Source organism: Colias croceus, chromosome 20, assembly GCF_905220415.1.
Source record: "Colias croceus chromosome 20, ilColCroc2.1".
NCBI classification, from domain to species: Eukaryota; Metazoa; Arthropoda; class Insecta; order Lepidoptera; family Pieridae; genus Colias; species Colias croceus.
Window position 1 is genome coordinate 7120645 of NC_059556.1, and position 20002 is coordinate 7140646.

General features: G+C 31.3%; 1 protein-coding gene across 1 annotated transcript in view; it reads left to right on the forward strand.

Annotated features, from left to right (window-relative positions):
• The first annotated feature begins 7594 nt into the window (after nt 1-7594).
• The window catches only part of LOC123700917 (rho GTPase-activating protein 7), a 226022-nt gene continuing 213614 nt past the window's right edge, over nt 7595-20002 (forward strand). The window contains exon 1 of the mRNA XM_045648291.1: nt 7595-7969. Within this exon, the coding sequence (XP_045504247.1) occupies nt 7885-7969 (85 nt within the window). The 5' untranslated portion in view covers nt 7595-7884. The remainder of the gene's footprint in view (nt 7970-20002) is intronic.

The window sequence follows — 20002 nt, forward strand, 5'->3', positions numbered from 1 at the left end:
TTTGATTGTTTAGTTACGTAATATGTTAGTTCGTTATTTTATGGATCTATTATTATATTATAATATTTAAGTGTTAGATAATAATTACGTAAATAACTAGATACATACTTCCAGGTACAGCCATGTAGTTTGTCTGTCTGAACGTCATAAACTCAAATACTTCTAAATGGATAGAGTGAAAATGGGTGGCAAGGAAAATAGAGAGGCATTATTTATAAATTTTGTGTTTTATTTAGAAACACTACAAGGCTTATTAAAAATGCCTGAAAATAGTAAAGGGTTTTTTGGAAAAGAATTATACAAAACTAAAGAATGTACCCTCATAGGAGGCCTGTGTCCCAGCAGTGTGAACGTATATGGGCTGATGATGATGATGATGATGAAAGAATTTTAACTGCCTAATATCATGGAACAATAATTATTCTGCTTAAATTTGTTTGTATTATTTCCTTCCAAGATTTTTTTTAGAAATTTAAGTCAGTCCCTGATTAATAACTAATAATTTATTTATTATCATGTTCAATCAATGTTCAAAATATTAATGATTATAAAACTGTTTTCGGACGAAACCCATAAACACATACATAAAAACCACATAACTTTTATAGTTATCCATTCCCGCGCATAATTAAATTACCTATGCTAATATTTGAGAAAATGATTTATGCTTATTCTTATCTATGCCCATTTAGAGATCTAAAAAATACCGACAAAACCAAAGATTACAGACGTTTAGAAGTCATTATATATTCGCGAAGAGCTTATTAGCGGTCGTATAAATTTTATTGATGGACCTACATGTCTCGTTTATATTGGAAAGCTAGATAGAGTTAGAAATCTTTTTTATTGATAAATTGCACTGTTAAGGGGAAGCGTGTTTGTGGATGTATTTGTTGTGCCAGCCGACAAACGGTACGGCATCAGTACCTATCATAAGAAACAATTATTAGTATGATGTTACGACTATAAATTAATAAAAACGATGTGAAAAATGAAAACAGAATGGTAAACTGTAATAAAAAAAATTTACCGGTCTTGACTCTTGTAAAACAAGTAGCGCGTCTAAATAGTTATATTATGCAATTTTTTACTAACTACCTATTACTTATTAAATTAAATTTAAATTTGAAATATTATATATACGTGCAATACAATAATGTACGAGTAATGTAAAATCGGCGCGTTTAATCTTTAAATCCCCTGTCGTGGGATGTTCATCTGAAGGAGGTTAGTAGGAGGATGTTTGCTTCCGCTGGCTCACTTCGGCGCCTGCGCAACTTTCTGCCTATCCCAACAAAAATAATGCTAGCTCATTCCCTTCTCCTTTCCCACCTTGATTATGCTGATTCCTCCTACCTTGATCTTTCCGAAGTCCAGTTGAGTCGACTTGAACGCCTTCAGAATTTTTGCATTCGCTTTATCTTTGGCTTGCGTAAGTTTGACCACGTGTCAGACTATCGCAAAAAACTCAACTGGCTTCCCATCCGCCTCCGACGTAACTCCCACATTCTTCATCTTCTTTTCTCCGTCCTGTTTGATCCTAAAGCTCCTCACTATCTCAAAGATAAATTTGATTTCTTTACCTCTCCTTTCCCTCGTCCTTCCAAAACTTTACTTTTGCGTGTCCCTGTCACGAACACCAAATTTTATGGTCATTCCTTTGCTGTTCGTGCTGCCAAACTCTGGAATGAACTTCCACTAGAAGTACGTCAAGCGCAATCCTTAAGGAGTTTTAAACACCTTCTTAAGTCACACTATCTTTCTCTTGCTTAGCTTCTTCCTCTATTTCCTTACTGTTATCTTATTTTCTTTTTTGTCATATACCTACTACTATATATGTATTTGTTCTATATGTTATATTTATTAAATATTTATAATTATATTTTCTCTGGTTACCTATATACTTCTACTATATATTTGTTGTATGTGATATATATTATATACATTGAATATTTATAATTATTCTTTCTTTTTCCCTAACGCCTTATTTTTTGCTCACCCACCTCCTTTTAATGTCTCTCGTTACATATTATTACTTACGGTGGCCTGGAAGAGATCGCTATCTAGCGATAAGGCCACCGTTTGTACACATTATTTTAATCTTATCTGTACTTTATGTGTCTCTATTTCTTTTGTGTGTGCAATAAATAATTAAATAAATAAATAAAATAAATAAATTACGCTCTGTATGTCTTCCCCTTAAGTAATGCGAAATTTCATATGAAATTCAATTTACTATCTAATTTACCAAGTCTTTCTATTTTGATTAACGACTGTTTCTATCACCCGTGTTTAGTGTCCAAGTTACTTTTTAAAACCATTTATATACAATCGTCTATTTGTATGAAATATAATAAAAAAATCCATTAGTTAAGATTTAGATTGAAATCAATTTAGTTTGATCTAAGCTGTTCATAATTTATTGTGATTGATTTTTTGTATTTATTTACTTTTATTGGATTTTTATTTATGTTATTAGTTGCTGTCAAATATATTAATGTTGTGGGTTATACAGTTAAATTTTAGTGTAGTATGTTTTTGAGTTCTTTGTTTCTTTTTATTCAGAAAAGTAATAAATAACAAGAGCAATTCATCTTAAAACAAGCGAATTTAAACTGAAATTTAAATAAGTGTCACTAATTCAATTTCTATACGGGCAAATAGATCAGCTTTATTATAAGTTTTTCACATATTATATCTATTATTATGTAATGTGCACAATTAACTGTTTTCTTTCTTTAAATGAAGAAAATGATAAATAATAAGTATCGGAAAATTTAAAAAATATTAAGGTAAGTTATCGAATCTAAATGAAATGTTTTCAATTGAAAATTAACATAGTGGTATGAAATTCGAAGGGTCAAGGGGTCACAAAGTTTCAAATGTCATGTTTAATTCGTTTATTGCCTAGGGTTCTACTAAAGTTTACGGAATGACCTTATGGTCGTAATTATCCAATAGCACCCTATAACGGAAGTAATGTTTTTTGCTCATGGCCAGCCCTAACCCTTACATTACGAAATATGCGTCATCATGAGTTTCAATTATAAGAACATGCGATTTATTAAAAATAGACCTCGATGATTTTATGAGTCCTTACTGTAGTCGATTTCTTGCCAACTTAAAGGCCACTTTTTAGATTTTACATAAAATATAAGCATTTTCTACAATGTCGTCCGCTATGTTCATTATTCTTATTAATATACATTTCAGAGTGTACATGTAAACATTTATTTACTTAACCATTCAACGATTTTTTATAATTATTGCATTTAGCCGATATCAACGGAAACGTCAACGTTTAGCCTTTTTTCCGCCGCTGGGCTTCCGGGTACATGGAATTAGGTTACTGGATGTGATTGATATGCTAATATTATAAAGCTAAAGAGTTTATTTGTTTGTTTGTTTGAACGCGCTAATCTCAGGAACTACTGGTCCGATTTGAAAACTTATTTCAATGTTATTCTTTGAGTAAGGCTAGAGGCTATATATCATCACGCTAAGACCATCAGGAGCGGAGGAATGCGGGTGAAACCGCGTAGCACAGCTAGTTAAAGATAAATATTGTGTGATATTATGATGAACTGTAGCATGAGGTATGTAGTTTAAATTGAATTTCTTATACTTGACTCTACATTTCTAACATTGTTCTTTATTCTATGTTATCACGTACTTATTCAATTCTTCTATACATTTTCATGTATTGTGTAATATAAAACATATATTTTCATTTTAAATCGCTACATCTCGTCCCGTGCACTACACAGGATCAATTTACGCGAGTCGCACGCGCCGCGTTTCCGAAATACGAGCTTTATGTAACGATGGATCGATTCACGGAAACTGCTGAATGCAACCCTTGCTTGACCGAAACCAGTTTTGGTGTTCAATCTATTGAAGCTTGAAGCTTATGAGATGCATCTGCTTAGAAACGGACACCAATTTCATATCCTAGTAAGATAGTAAACACATAGTTTGTATGGATGTATTTGACTCTACGAAAAAATAGCTGATCAAATCTATATATAGGATTTGACGCAGAGAGAGATACTAATACCAGGTAATACTCGTGATTAGCATATAGGCTAGCTACTTTTTGCTTTACGACAGACTTTTCATTTTACAGTAATTATAAAGATGAAAATATTTTAGCATTTCATTATTAAAATAAGCAATAACATATTTGAAATTAAATTACCTAACGCATATTATTTTAAGCAACGTTGTAAAAACGATTAAATGTTTTCAGTTGCGTGGCGTATATTTATTTTATGTAAATGCTAGCAGAACCGGCAAAAGTTGATCTGCTAGTGCACCCTTATCACTAGGGGTATAAAATTATTTACAACCGATTCGAAAATCAACAAAATATACACAAAAAACTTAATAAAAATATTCCATCCGTAGGAAAACAGACTAAAATTTCGAGTGATTTTGGTTGCAAATACTGACAATAACATTTTTATTCATAGATGACTTATTTTAGAAACAGGTAGAGACGGGGCTGGTTACTAGTACAATAATAAAATATTCATAATATTACATGTTATATAACCTGCCTGGAGATATAACAGTTCACTATGCACTGTTTTTAGGTACCGCATTAAATGTATTATTGATTGTAAATAATTGTCTTACTGTGTACTTAAAATTCCTTTCTCCTTATATGTATAGTTTTTATAGATATGTATGTATGTTTTTGACGTTCAAGGATCCTGTGAATCATCAACCTCGACATTTGGATACAATGAAGGTTGTCTCCCTTCCTTTTTGTAAAAAATCCCATTTTTAATAATATACGTACTTGTTATTTATTATACATAATTGTGAACCTCATTATTTTATTTATGAATTAAAAATGTGTTATGTTACTACGATATATAAGTCATTCTTGGGTCAAGGGCTATACTATGCTATACTATATAATATAAATATATATTTTACCGATCGATTTTCATTATTAAAGTATTTTACTAAAATATTTCGATAATTTCATACTTCTTATATGCTTTTGATAAAAAAGGCGTTATCCCTATTATTCATTAAAATAAGTTCAGACGTTTTGCTCTGAAAATGTATTATTTCACACACTATCTACTACTCATATTAGGTCATTAATTTATAATGATCTGGTCAGCAGCTAGATTACTATTAAAAATATATTTAAATACTGGAATCGAACCCACATCAAGTGCGATATCTAACCACGAAACCAATCGTTCAAAAACAAATACAATCGAAGGTCGAATCTGATTCAGTCGTGACGTCATCACCTAATTGATCAGACATGACCTTAGTATTCGGTATTTCCTAATTGTTTGTTTGCTTTGTTGTTAGCTCATACAATTTACCTTAATAGAGGAATTTTCTAGTAAAATATCTAAAAGGAAAAAAAAAACAATTTTTAAAAAGAAACTAGCAAACATATTTTCACTGAACATTCCACAGCGTTGTTTTGTTATTTTCAGTTTATTATTTTTAAGCAGTACCTAATTATAAAGAGAAAGAAACCTTTTATATGGAGTAACATTATTTTGCAATTTAATGTATTAATTTTCTTTACCCAGCTCTATCTTTTCCACGAGTTTCTATATTATGTATAAATTAATTTACAATTTTTAGATATTGAAATCATTTATATATACGTATTTTAATAATTGTTTAATTTTTGAAGTGAAACTTCTTAAGCGCGTTGAGAGTAAAATTTCAAGGTCGCGTCATGGCAATACCGTCACGTCATGGAGTAAAGTGACGATTTTTGTACCTTTTAATCTTCCAGTCAAAGAAGTTTCATATCTTACACGTGTGCTCGGCACACGCGCTCTTTTTTTATTTAAAATATAAATCTTTAAAAAGCACTACGTTTCTCTACAATCTCTTCATATGATGCAAGTTCCGAGTTCTAATTCGGAGATGTGGTAATGTTTGTGTGTTTGTTCGCGGCTCTCTTTCCTCATTTATTTGATAGTAATGTTTAATTAAGCTGATATCAGTAACATTTTAAATCGGGTTAGTTGTTTACGAAGAAATATGTAAATTTTTATAATGCGGTAGAATGTAATAGCATAAATTCTACAAAATGGATGTTGAAAATCTGTAACTTTGATAGAAAATGTAAGTTAGAACATTTTCATGCGATCAATGAAGAAGAATTAATGAATACTAGAATAATGTATCAATTGCATTTCAATTAAAAAACACTTTACTGGCTTAGTGAAAAAAAAAAATTTTTTTCATCTCTATTTACTTTTAAATTATAATACATAGGTTCTGCTGTTTGTATATGTTTAGTTCCTACGAAATTAGAAACTTAGATTATAATATAAGTTTTGCCTTTATTCTGTGTATAGAAACGCTGTTTGTATTGTTTGTTTCCCAAATACTAATAAATAAATACATAAATACAAGCTACAGGGGGAATATTTAACTATTTTCACATCTTAAATTCACAGGACTACCACGGTCTTCTTTTAATCAAAAATATATTTTATAGGCTTCATATGACGCAATGCCAACTGTACTCAAGAGAGAGTACTAGTTTTGTCAGTTTTTGTATTAAAACCCAAATACTTACGATTTAACAAGTACTTATGAATATTTATTATTTCCGTATTTTGCCATTAATTTAAATGATTCAAAGATTCTTCTACCGATAAGATTGGACAAAAACTTGCTTGCTATTTCTTTGAATCGTGTTTTATAAAACTCTACATTATATTATGTACTTATCTTAAATTACCTGCCCAATATAATATTTCACGAAAATGCTATTTTTAATATTCTTACCTTTTATATCTTTTGTGATGATTAAATTCTATGAATTTTATGTAATCATATTAATTATACGCTATTTAATAACTCCTAAATTAATAAGGTAGATATATAGTGAAGTGCCTCTAGCAAATATAAAAAACTCTACACAAATTTCAAAATGCAAACATATGCAATTAGATGCCTAATCTGGGACTCTAGGTAGAGACTTAATTCAAATCAATAGAAATACCTCAAAATAATTAGTGTTCCTTCCTTCTAGAAACTGTAGCAAGAAACATAAACGCTTTAGCAACAAAGCTGCTCTATATGATGAATAGTTATAAAATATTAATGATTTCAATGCTAATTGCGACATACGTCCAGAGTAAAACCATTATCATTGGTATTTAACAATTATGAGTCAATGATTTATGTGTTTATAACTCTATGAATTATGTACATTGTTTTTATTAATTTGTATTAAATTCCGCATACATCCAGCTCTATAACTACATTCTTTCATGCTATAAAATTATTTCCAGTAACAATAACTTTATACGATCCAAAACAAAGTGTTAGCGACGAAGATGTATAAATCATCGTCAAATGATTCGATAAAATCGTTAAACATCTTTAATTGGCAAGTAAAACACCCGCAAACCATTAAATCGGTTGCCAATGCAATAAAAATAATTTGGGATTGCACTTGCGACGTAATATTCGGCCGTCGCCCCGCGCTTTTAGGGTTGTGCGAATTCAATTGTAGTTATCGATGATTATGAATGTGATATAACGGCCCCCCGCTTAGTGGCACCATGTCGGTTAGTCAGTGTGCTACAGCGACGCCCGGCGCACGTGGCCCGTGATCGTGCGCAGCCAGTTCGTTCACCCCGACTTTACGATCGAAACGTCAGCTGTCAAAAATTGACGGCGAGAACGATCGATTTTTCGTATTTCGAAAAAAAGTCCCGTGTGGTATGGCGGCAGATTTCTTGTATGAATGATTGAAGCGCGAAAATGCTCAGGTTCCGCGTGGATTCGTGTTAGTGTTGTGATGATACGAGCATCGCTAGTGTTGTGTACTCGAATTGTGTTTTAGTGCTATTGTAATGCTGTTATCATGACACATTGATGTCGTACGAAGCTGATATGTCTATAATTAGCGAGCTGCGATGGCTGCAAGACGACGAGCTATTTGCTATATCCTTGCAGAACGGTAATTATGTTTTATCTATGTTAATGTTATATTGTTTCCAACCGAAATGACTCTATTACATTGATAATGCTCTTATCAAAGTCAAAGAGTTCAACTATTCGAGTATTTGGTGTACTTAGAATTATAGTACAAATCATTTAATTGATAAATAGTAGAGACATACGAGTATACATTCTTCATAAAAAGTCGTTCAAAAGTAATAAATCTTACTGCCCTTGTCATCTTTTCTTCCTTAATAAATAAAATGGTCAAGTATGAAACCAATCGGAAATGAACATTTTTCTGCGCTTACGCAAATCAAGAATGAATCGATAACGTCATATATCATAAGCTTGAATTTTACCGGTTCTTGCAATGTCATGTGGTATCATCGTTTTATTTTCTATTTATTATGTTTGTCCCGAACATAAATTCAATATATTTGAACGTTAAATATGTTTTGGCGAATCGGTAATTACATAATTTATGTCCAGATAGAGTGTGGTTATTTATAATGCGTGTTTAAATATTATTATCAATTTAAACGTTGAGATAAGTACAGCTTGAATATAGTCGAGAGGCAAACAGTTTTAATAATATACAAATAGGTGTTTATAACCTCGACCCGAGAGTAACCTTTGAACATCACTAATAATGAATTTTAGCGCTCTTGAAAAATTCGATAGAATTTTAAATGATAGCGCAATAATTTTAGTCAATATTTATTTATTATTTATATTTATTAACACTTTAATTAATATTACGCAATTTAAATAAAACATTAGCCGTTATTTATATACGCCTTCAATATTACAAATTTCACGAAATAGTTACAAAATAATCTATCGTACTAATTTAGAATTTGAAAGATAATAATATGTGATTGCTATATCAGACTTCATTCAATAAGATGATAAACTGTCTTCATGTGTGCATAATTGAGTTTATTTTCAAATGAAGAATTAAATCTACATTGAGTCATTATAAATTTATTTCTTTAGAGTTTAATCGGTAAATATAAAGAGAAACGTAATTAAAGTCAGGTGGCGGTACGATGCAAACAAATAGGAAATAATGGCCAAGGTGAGCGAGATTCCGGTAACCACGAAACAGTAGATATATCTCCGTTTATATCTGTATTATATATAATATAATGGACTCTCTTTATATTATATTAAGTTAAAATAGTAGTATAGTTATGTTATCTGTGGAAGTAGTGAATCTTGTATAAGTATATAAGAAAAAATACACTTCAGAAAAAAATATAATGGTTTTTGAAGGGAGGTGAAATGTAAATAGAATAAAATAATTTAATAGAATATTTACATTATTTTTTAATACACGTACTTTTTCACTTTTTTATTTAGGTACCTATAGGTGCTCTTATCATTTAAGCTATAATTTTATGATATCGAAATCATATCGTTTGTTTTTAAAAGGTTTTATGTATTTTATGCTACCTCCTATACGATAATATTATGTCATATACATAAACAAGAGAATAAAACGTTTCAACAAAAAACTTACCGACTACGATAAGGAAAATAAAATTAACAATGAACTAACTCTATAAGCAAGATAGAGATAATATTATTTCAAATTAAATGAATAAGTAAATAATACAACAATAAGTAAATACGAATTAAATAAGAAAGAAGTGGAAATATAATAAGACAATTCGTTATTAGGAATACGACGAATCCAATTAGTGTATCCACTAATTATTTGTTTTTGTGTTAATGTAATAACTAATAAGGTATATGTTACCAAGGAGTGGATTACTGTTGGTTTCATTTCTTAATTATTGCTTCGACGAGATCAAATATCAAAGAATACTAATATACAAATAATTATGTAATGACTAACCTATTTTAATAACTCTATAACTCTACCATAATAATTTCCGAACGATTCTCTAAACTTCTAAAGGATTCATTAAATGTTTGTTCGTAATGTAAAAATACGTGTTTAATAAACAATTGCTTTTTATTAGGGCTGATTTTCAATCGTTGGTTAAAACTTATTCTTCGGATAACGTATTAAACTAACATTTCAAAAGTGTATATCCTAATTTCCCGGATTTGACAGTTTAATGGTGACATTTTAATATTATCGTGTAATACTTTATTGGACGGATACGTTTTTACCAAGGATTGAAAAATTGGGCCTTAGACGAATAAAATTGCTAGAATTCAAATGAAACAAGATGCTATTATGATATTCAAAGTGTACCTAGAGCTACGTCATCTGATGGTGTGACGCATGCTGCTCATAAGCATGACGTGTTGGTTAAACCCAATAGTATAAAACTTTGGTAAATATAGACTTAATTTCAGTACAGCACTTGAACCATTGAAATTAACCTATAGAACTTTTAACATTATATTCTTTATTACGTCATCTAATAAAGAACATCCATTCATAATAACTACATAATGTTGTAAGCAACAAATATTATCACTACATAGTACAAAGCAAAGTCAGTATCGTAAATTATAGAATGAACTACGCAACCAAAACGCTACTGAATCAAAATAAATAAACCGCGCAAATTACTCCTCCAAATAACTGCTGGAAATCAATCAACAATCGCTTCTATTGTTCCGTCATAAAAATAAAAATCTAACGTAGTGATGTAAAGTTAAAGTAAACAAATTTGAAGTAATATTACGCACTTTGTACATGTACCATAAGTATTAAAACAAGGTCATTTGAAATACTGAACTAAGTCGACAGCGTTCTTTGTTCGTTTCACGATGTTCGAGTCTATAATTATTTACAACACTAAAATAAAGATGCGAGAATTCGAAAAAGATGCGGTCATAGATAAAGATCAATGACATCATCGAATAAATACTTTGTAGGAAAAAATATTTAACATAATTGGTAATACCACGCAATGAGCAACGCGTATATTAGCACAAAAATCATGACTTCACACAGAAAAGTAAAACAGTCGCTTTCATTGTCTCTATGTCCCTATGTATGCTTAAATCTTTATACTACGCAACGGATTTTGATGCGGTTTTTTAATAGATAGAGTGATTGAAGAGAGAAGAATATAAACCTTGATATTATGTATAGGTAATTTATTTAGTTTTGGGCACAGCGGGCGAAGCCGCGGGCGGAAACCTAGTTAACCATAAATGTAGATTTGAATGTGTATAATGTTATCAATGAAGCATATCGTAAGATCAAAGTAAACAAAAATGATTGAGATTGTATTCGCTGAGATGATTCCTTGTATCAAAATTTACGTCACTCACAGACTATCAACTTCTTATAAATAATGTATATTGTTTTGTTACTACCTTGATAATTATGAGCACAAAAGCGAATTTTCCATGCAGTGTCCATTAGCTGATATGAATTTGTGAGTAGCCTAACATAACTCGCTTTGACATCAAATTATCCAGTGTCTTGGAAAGCTACAATGTAATGCGTTAGGTGGAATGGCTCTCCTTAATTGAATTCCATTCATATTAATCTGTTGTTCACATCGTACACATTTACTGCTAAATACTTTGTTGTGTACACTTTAGTATTGATACCTGTCGATACCTTGTATGGTGGAATATACTAAAGGTAAATTTATTGCTGATAAAGCTGATTACTTAACAAATAAATTCTATATGTTTAACGATACAATTTTCTTCTTTTTTTTGCATTGAGAATAGGGAAGCGCTTGACCCCAATCTCGCCTAATGTTAAGCTGAGATGTGGTTTAAGATGTAACTCGTTTCCATAGAAGTACCTGTTCACTCTACGCTTGCTCAACAATTCAACGAAAAATGTTCAATGGTATCATTCTTTGTGCGAACTTAAAATTCATAGAAATAGAGAAATTGCCATTCCAAGCTATGATCACGCATTACAACATTAATGCAGATAAAAATAGAAAACTGAATATAGAAACATACTATAAAAGCGAATTAAGCAAAATAAATAGTAAAGAAACGGATGTAGCACTTAAACTGAATACTCGAAACTATCTTGCTAATGTTAATGATGATGACTAAACCGCTGCAGGCGTTGTTGACCAACATGAATTTGCGTATCAATTAGAAGCAGTAGACCCTATGTCAACGCATGAAGACATAAAATTGCATATCATTATAAGAGTTGACGATAAAATCAGTATGAAATAAATAGGAAACGAAGTCGTTAAAATCGGTAACAGAGAATCGTCTAAGTAAGTGTGAGGTTGTACTCGGGAAGAAAATTACAGGGGTAATGATATAAATATAGAAGTTTCTGCAAAATCCCAATGGTTAATGGACATACGGGTTTACATTTAGTGTAGTGTAAAATGTTATAGCGGGTAAGCTCCGATGATTACACGATCGAGCTGTAAATTAAGTTTGACTTTAAATATACGGTGGACGACGCAATGTGTAATTTACTTGGAAATATCATTTGTGTATTAACAAAGTTTGTCAAGCAGACTGTAATATAAGATATTGTTATAATAAATGTTTAGTTTTTTAATGTTCAAGGTGTTCGTGATGCTACTTCTTTTTTTACGAAATGTTTGTAACCGTTGATTCGTAGGTGTTTGTTAAGACCACGTTAGTTTTTATAGTATGAAAAAACATTACGTCTGACTCTTTCTGCGTTTTTTTAATACTTTAAATGATCTCTTTAATATGGGTCTTTGATATCTTTTTTTAGTTTCGATTAAAAAAACTGATTGAAATTAAACGTCTTTGTCTTTATGTAGATGTAAGTGCATTTTTATGTTTATATTAAATGTGCATGATTTGAAAATGCTTCTCATAGTAAAACTAATTTCCGGTTTCTCACCTCATTTACACTACTTAAGAGGTTTTTAGTGTATTTACATTTTACGATACGACATTAAACATTGCAAGGATTTCCCTATCACTCACCGTGTGATGTAAAAACAAAAACTACCGTAAAATGTAAACAGCAATAAAATTAATTAATATTATGCTCTGAGTCATGATAGAAAGGGAAATTTATTTATTTACTCTTTTTTTTATATCTATTGAATTGAGAATTGTTATATTACTGGGAAAAGATATAGTTTTCTAATGGTAAAGGAATTTTGAAATCAACAGATTAGTTTTTAAGTTTATTCATTCGTTACATCCTGACTATTAGATATTATAAATTCAAAAGTGTGTTTGTTTGCCTACCTTCCACTTAGCTATGATTTTCTGGTGATACGGGGCTTGAAAGTGACAAACTACAAAAATTACGAAGCCGTGGGTGGAAAGCTTGTATGAAAACACAAATCTCTTCTTCTCCTCTATATAATATTTGTGTTTGTGTTTAATATAAGTGTGAACAAGTATAGAAGTAGGTACCTACATGTTGTATATTGTAACAGAGTAGCATTAGCCCGAAGGTTGCTCTAATCATGTGGGTTAGGTAACTCATTGAGCATGTGTCCAACATGATGATGTCACGTCGCGCTTAGCCGTTTCTGAATGGATAAGGCGATTCAGATTTATAGAACAGGAGCTGGTGATTAAAATGTATTTTTAATGTGTCCATAATCGTGAATAGTAGTAATGAAGTATAGCTTTTGTCAAGTAAGGAAATTATGTTAATTAACGACAATTATATAGTCAAGTTGGCACAAGATATAGTATTGCATGCTACGCCTTCAAGCCACACCTCCGCCCGTCGGATTGGGGAGCGTGAGGTTTTTTCGTTACGGAATTTCTCGATTCGGTCCCCGCGCTCAAGGCCCGCGATAGAAGCTATGCAATAGCTTAAAAATAATTATGAACTTTATTTAAAAACAAAGATGGCACAATATCAAGCGTCTTATGGTTGATTTGTTTATAATTTCAGTTCAAGCAGACGTTATTATATTAAATGATAAAATATTTTTAAGTTAGACTCTTACGCTATACGCAAGAGTGTGTTAAATACATTAGCGCTACAATGTGTCCACATACGTCCATATTTCGAACATGTTATAATCGTTTAAAAGTATTACGATTTATTCTCTTGAATGATTCTTTAGTAATATTTACTTTTGTCGTAATATACGCCTTCGTATGTAGATTTTTGTGGTTTCAATGACGTAGACATCTTGATGCTATTATGGCGAAATAATGTAAAAATATTGTCAATTATTGTGTACTGATTTTAATAACAACACATAATAAGTACATTTGTAATCGAACAACGACGGATTCCTTCTCAAATAACATAAAATACAACCAATTATTTCGACCCAAAAGTTTTATAATTTTCGCTATTCCCAAACGTATATAAACTTTATAATGATACATTTCACATTTTAATCCCATAGGTACTAAATTCTGAACACCTATAAGGAAAATTGGATGTTTTGCCAATTAATAATATACGCCCCTGGAGTACACGATATATAGTTAAGTACGTACATTCGCATTTTGCAGGATTATACTCTAATCGCCTCTGCAATTAGCCTAAGAGTCGTGTACGAGAACGCATTATTCATATTAATGCTCCTTACTTGCAAACTGTTTTAACTTTTTGTATCGTTTGACTTTGGCGGCGTTCGCTTGGCACTAATTACCACATATTACCTTTATGATTACTATAAATCACTGCGGTGTTTTAATATTTTATAGGTTATAATTTTTTTGTCGATAAATAGTTTAATGTTATTTTAATAGATAGGTTAGCTTTAGTTGTTATACTGTAAAACTCTAGGGTCAAATTGGGTGCACGGTTAATTTTATATACTTCTAAAAGTTCACAATTTTTACCGACTCTTCATTAATAAAACAAAAATAAATTTAAATATTAATTAACACGTCTTAAATGTAGTTGATGAAGTTCTGAATTAATGAATTAATTATTTTAAAGTAACATAATAATATTATCATGTTGAGAAAAATTGTGTAATTGCTTGCAGTAAAGATCTTATTTAATTAGAACAATCTAAAAACAAACACGCTTGCTCAGACATTACCTAATTCAAGGGGAAATATGTCATAACGTCAGTGGACAGCCTTATCTCGCTTTTTAATAACTGGGCTTTAGATAATTAAGAGAATATGGCGTGGGATGCTATCTTTATAAAAGATTAAGGCAGGAACACATGATATCTTTATTTTCTAGCAATATATATTTATATAGAAAGTATAAGGAACATTATTAGCTATTTTCGTGTTTACAATTTGTAAAGCTATCCTTATATTGATATTTTGGACTTTCATGTATCTAATAATAAACAAAGTTCGTAGTTTTTCCCTTTTAGAGCCATTTGGAGATTGAAATGTTAATAATTCATGCCTCCATAACTCAAGATATATTAAAAATTTATCAACCATCCATCTTTTCTCAGTGCCTTCTTTGTTGAACAAAAATATAGTTAAAAATGTAAGTTTAAAATTCACTGCCAATCTAATTTGTAAGTAATTAAATAATCACTTATTGTTATATTATCGTTTAAAACTGTTACTTTAACCACCTGTGCTTTTTTAAAGTATTTGTTATTTTACATAGGTAGAAATAGAATCTCTGTATCTTATTTCCATTAAATTAGATGTAGGTACATATAAAACTGAGTCGTGAAGTCAAAAATAAAGATTTTTTTGAAGTGAAACCTACCGTCAAGGAGTAAGATATAAATTTTGAATTTGCCAAAGAAGTTTTACTTCTGACACATGCGCTTTATTCTTATTATAGGATATTTATTTCCATCAACAGTTTTATTATGTAATCTGTAAGTACGCACAGGAATCCATCTATGATGCATGTACCTCTAATGTATGCAACTTCATTACCATGGGTTTGAAACCAGAGTCACGTCCCGAGATTCCTTTTTGTTCTAACATTTCACTCTGACTTGTCTGCATATAGTGTTTGATCTATTGGTAAGTCAATGACCTATTATACTAGTAGACGCGGCATACGCCAACATCATTGCACTAAAAAACAGCGTAATTAATACATACCTACTTACTAACGCATTATCACCAATACAGTTGTTCTCTCTTTCACTCGCACGCACAAGACATAATACATGTCTCACTCATGTACTTCGTAACAACAACTGCCGATTAAAATACAAAAAGAACGTTCAGCCAAGACGCTGAATGGTGCGTGACTAAGTGAAACTCGGGCACTTACCTGAGTTTTTTCTTGCCAAAATAGAGAGCGGGTAACGTATCTAGCTCTTTTATATATCATAGTGGTAAGTATTATAAATGTGCTTTTTCTATTGTAAATGTATTTGTGACTTATTCAGTAGCAGTTTCGTTAACTACACCTAACCTACTGAAATGATTATTTATTTTACTTTTTTATTTAGGTAAGGTAACAGATGATTTTTTTTTTTTTTTAAATTTCATTCAAATTTCGGTATGGATATGTAATTATGTATATGCATATATCTACTTTTTTTACAAAATATAATGTATATCTCTTCAAATTAATAAATTCTCATTCCTTTATTCCATAACAAAAATATTTCCTTAAATTTTCACGAAATATCACAAACATAAGGCTTAGTTCACGTAATGGTATTTACTATTTACAAATTTCTTTGCACACAGTGTGTTCACCGCTTTACGCGGTTGTTGACACCACTCCGTTATCAATCAAGTCAGACGGAGCTGATAACAGATGCACCTGTGTACCACGCAAGATCAGTACTGGACTGGTCTTATTTATTTATTAACATAGTTTAAAAATACTAAAAAATACACTATTAAACTCAAGAAATGATTGTATTTTTAGTTGTCAATAATCGTTGACAAGTGAACAAAGTTTGAATTAAATCTATTTAAAGTTGGTCAAAATCGAGTCTTAAATAGTCGGTAACAAACAAACATACAAGCGAGCTTATAAAAGCGCGTTAAAATGAAATCTATATTAATATTATAAAGCTGAAGAGTTTGTTTGTTTGTTTGAACGCGCTAATCTCGGGAACTACTGGTCCGATTTGAAAAATTCTTTCGGCGTTAGATAGCCCATTTATCGAGGAAGGCTATAGGCATATCATCACGCTATGAGCAACAGGAGCGTAGCAATGCGGGTGAAACCGCGGGACACAGCTAGTAAAATATATAATCAGTCAGTCGCTTACGTCAGTGTGAAGCGTACGTGTTTGAACAAGCGGGTTACAAATTAAATTCAAATCTAATTGAAATAGTGTATTTTGCTAGAAATATTTCTCAGTGTTGCTTCAGTTATCAAAAACAATCTGATTTGTAGTTGAATACGCGTTATACATCACGATATATTATTAAAATTAACATTAGAAACTTTTTGTGTAAACAGTGAGTGATAAAAGTGGTTGACGGTATATTAAAAACAAAAGTTTTAAAGTGACATTGTCATCTATCGTGAAGATTAACCTAATACAATAAGAAACATTATTTCGCAACTAACCACAAGACACTCGTAGCTCTGTGCGAAGTGAACTGGACATAGAACACTTAGTCGGAAGATCGATCCTGACAGGGGACATAATATTTGAAATTTGATTTTTTTTTTTTTCTTTTAATTACTATAATTTCTAACCATTATGAAGTTTGCCTGTTGCAAAGCTACAACGGAAGGCAGTGCTGGGATTTTATCTTGCCCTCATTGTAAACGAAATTATCATATAGCTTGTCTGTTTCCAACTGACAAAAAGAAACAATTGTCAAGTGAATATAAAAAAAATTGGTTTTGCCCCGAATGTTCCACACATCAGTCAAGATCCCTGAATACTGAAAATACCCCAGTTCGCTCATGCGCTCAATTGTTGCAACGAAGTCCTGAGAACATTACAACACGTAGAGGTGGCACGTCTTCATTGAAATCCCCTATTGCTATGAATAATAATCCATTATCAGCTGATTGTATTCGAGAGATTATATCCGAAGAGATGGAAAAGTTGCGCCGCTCTTTGGAGTCGTCAATTATGACTAGAATTTCGTCAGATTTAAATTGTATTAAGCAAGAAATTATTAGTTTAAAAGACAGTATCACATTTATAAACAGTAGATATGATGATTTCAGCAAAACTATTTCAACGCTTGAAAAAAATGTTAAATCTTTTGCTACAACGGCTACTGAGGTCTCAAATCTAAAAGATAGTATTAAAAGCTTAGAAAATGATAATAATACAAAGGAGCAGTGGTCCAGACGTTCAAATATTGAAATTTATGGTATACCTGAAAAAAAGGGCGAAAATCTCTTTGAAATCCTAAAAGTCATAGGTGAAAAATTTCAATTCCCATTAAACCTAAGCAGTGATTTGGATTTTATCACACGTGTCGCTCCGAAAGATAGAGATAATAAACAAATTAAACCCATCGTTGTGAGATTTCAGGCTCGTTACAAAAAAGACGATTTCCTAACCCAAGCGAGAAAATTAAAACTAAAAGCCTGTGATATTGGCTATTCTGGCAACAACTCTTTTATTCACTTCAACGACCATTTGACTAGAGCCAATAAAGTCTTGCTAAAACGTACCAAGGAATTGGCGAAGGAAAGAAACTACAAGTTCGTATGGGTTAAGAACTGTTCGATCATGGTTCGTCAGGCGGATAACACACCGTTGATTCACATCTCAGATTATAAAGATTTAAACAAGATAAAATAAGTATTATATTTCTAGCTCAATTTACTTTTTTAATCTTTAATTTAATTAATACGTTTTTAATTAATGGCATAGTCATGGGAGCTGATCGGGAGATGTCGAGAAGTTACTTGTTCAAATGTAATTTAGCAAATCTGAACACACTTTTATTAATTGGGGGTCTACTCATATTTACTCAAGGTCTCTTGTTTCTATCTTTTGTGTGAACAATGTTTGTTTATTTTATGTGCTTCTTTCAGTATATCTATCTATGTGTTGATTTTATACACTTATTTAACAATGGCATCCCCTGAACTTTCATTTTACTATCAAAATGTGCGTGGGCTAAGGACCAAAACAAATACCTTTCTCCAAAATCTTTTATGCTCTGATTACGATGTAATTTGCTTATGCGAAACTTGGCTCTTACCAGGCATATTTGATGCTGAATTGTTTGATCACCGTTATAATGTTTACCGATGTGATAGAAACTATAACCTGAGAGGAGATACGTTAGGTGGCGGTGTTTTAATTGCTTTAAAACGTGAATTATTAATTCGATCCTCAAATTGTATCGATGTTACAGGTGCAGCTGCTGATATAATAGAGGTATCGTTTACGCTAGGAATTTCTTCCCACCCTAAAGTATACCGAATTTATTGCTGTTATTTTCCACATTGCCGTTTGCAGTTTGATGTTATGACTGAGTTTTTAGAAACTATTTCTACTTCTTACACAAATAACCCAACCGATGAATATTTAATCCTCGGGGATTTTAACATTTCATCCGCTCTGTGGGGTGATCCTCACGAATACCCAAATATAATCAATGCTAATGATCAAGATGTTTTGATCAGAGCTATGCATTGTTTTTTAAACTTTACTAATTTTAGTCAATACAACAGAATTCCTAACAAAAACAATAAGCAACTGGACCTCGTCATTGCAGGATTCGAATGCACTGTTCAGCACTGTAAAGAACCTCTTATCGTGGAAGATTTTCATCATCCTGCTTTAACTGTTAAAGTGGTTGTATTGAACATGAATTATCTTCGACCGATCCCGCGTTTTGTTCGCATCTTTCGCGCTGCTAATTATGATGATATTAACCTAGAGCTTTCTCGCTGTGATTGGTCTAGTATGCTTAATTCGGAGAACATTGATATTGCTTTGAATAATTTCTACGATTACTTATATGATATTATTGAAAAATATGTTCCAAAGCGACGAGTGACAGAGACAAAATATCCAACCTGGTTCTCTAAATCATTAATAAAAATAAACAAAGAAAAGTTAAAATTTCATAAAAAGTGGAAAATATACGGAAGGTTAAGTGACTACAATACTTTTAAAATTTTACGTGGGCGCGAAAAACAGACTTTTCAGATTTGTTATAATCGGTATATCAGTAATGCTGAAACTAAATTGAGATTGAATAGTCAGTATTTTTGGTCGTTTGTTAAATCTAAAAAAGCTTGTCCCGAATTACCTGCCACAATGTTTCTGGATAGTAA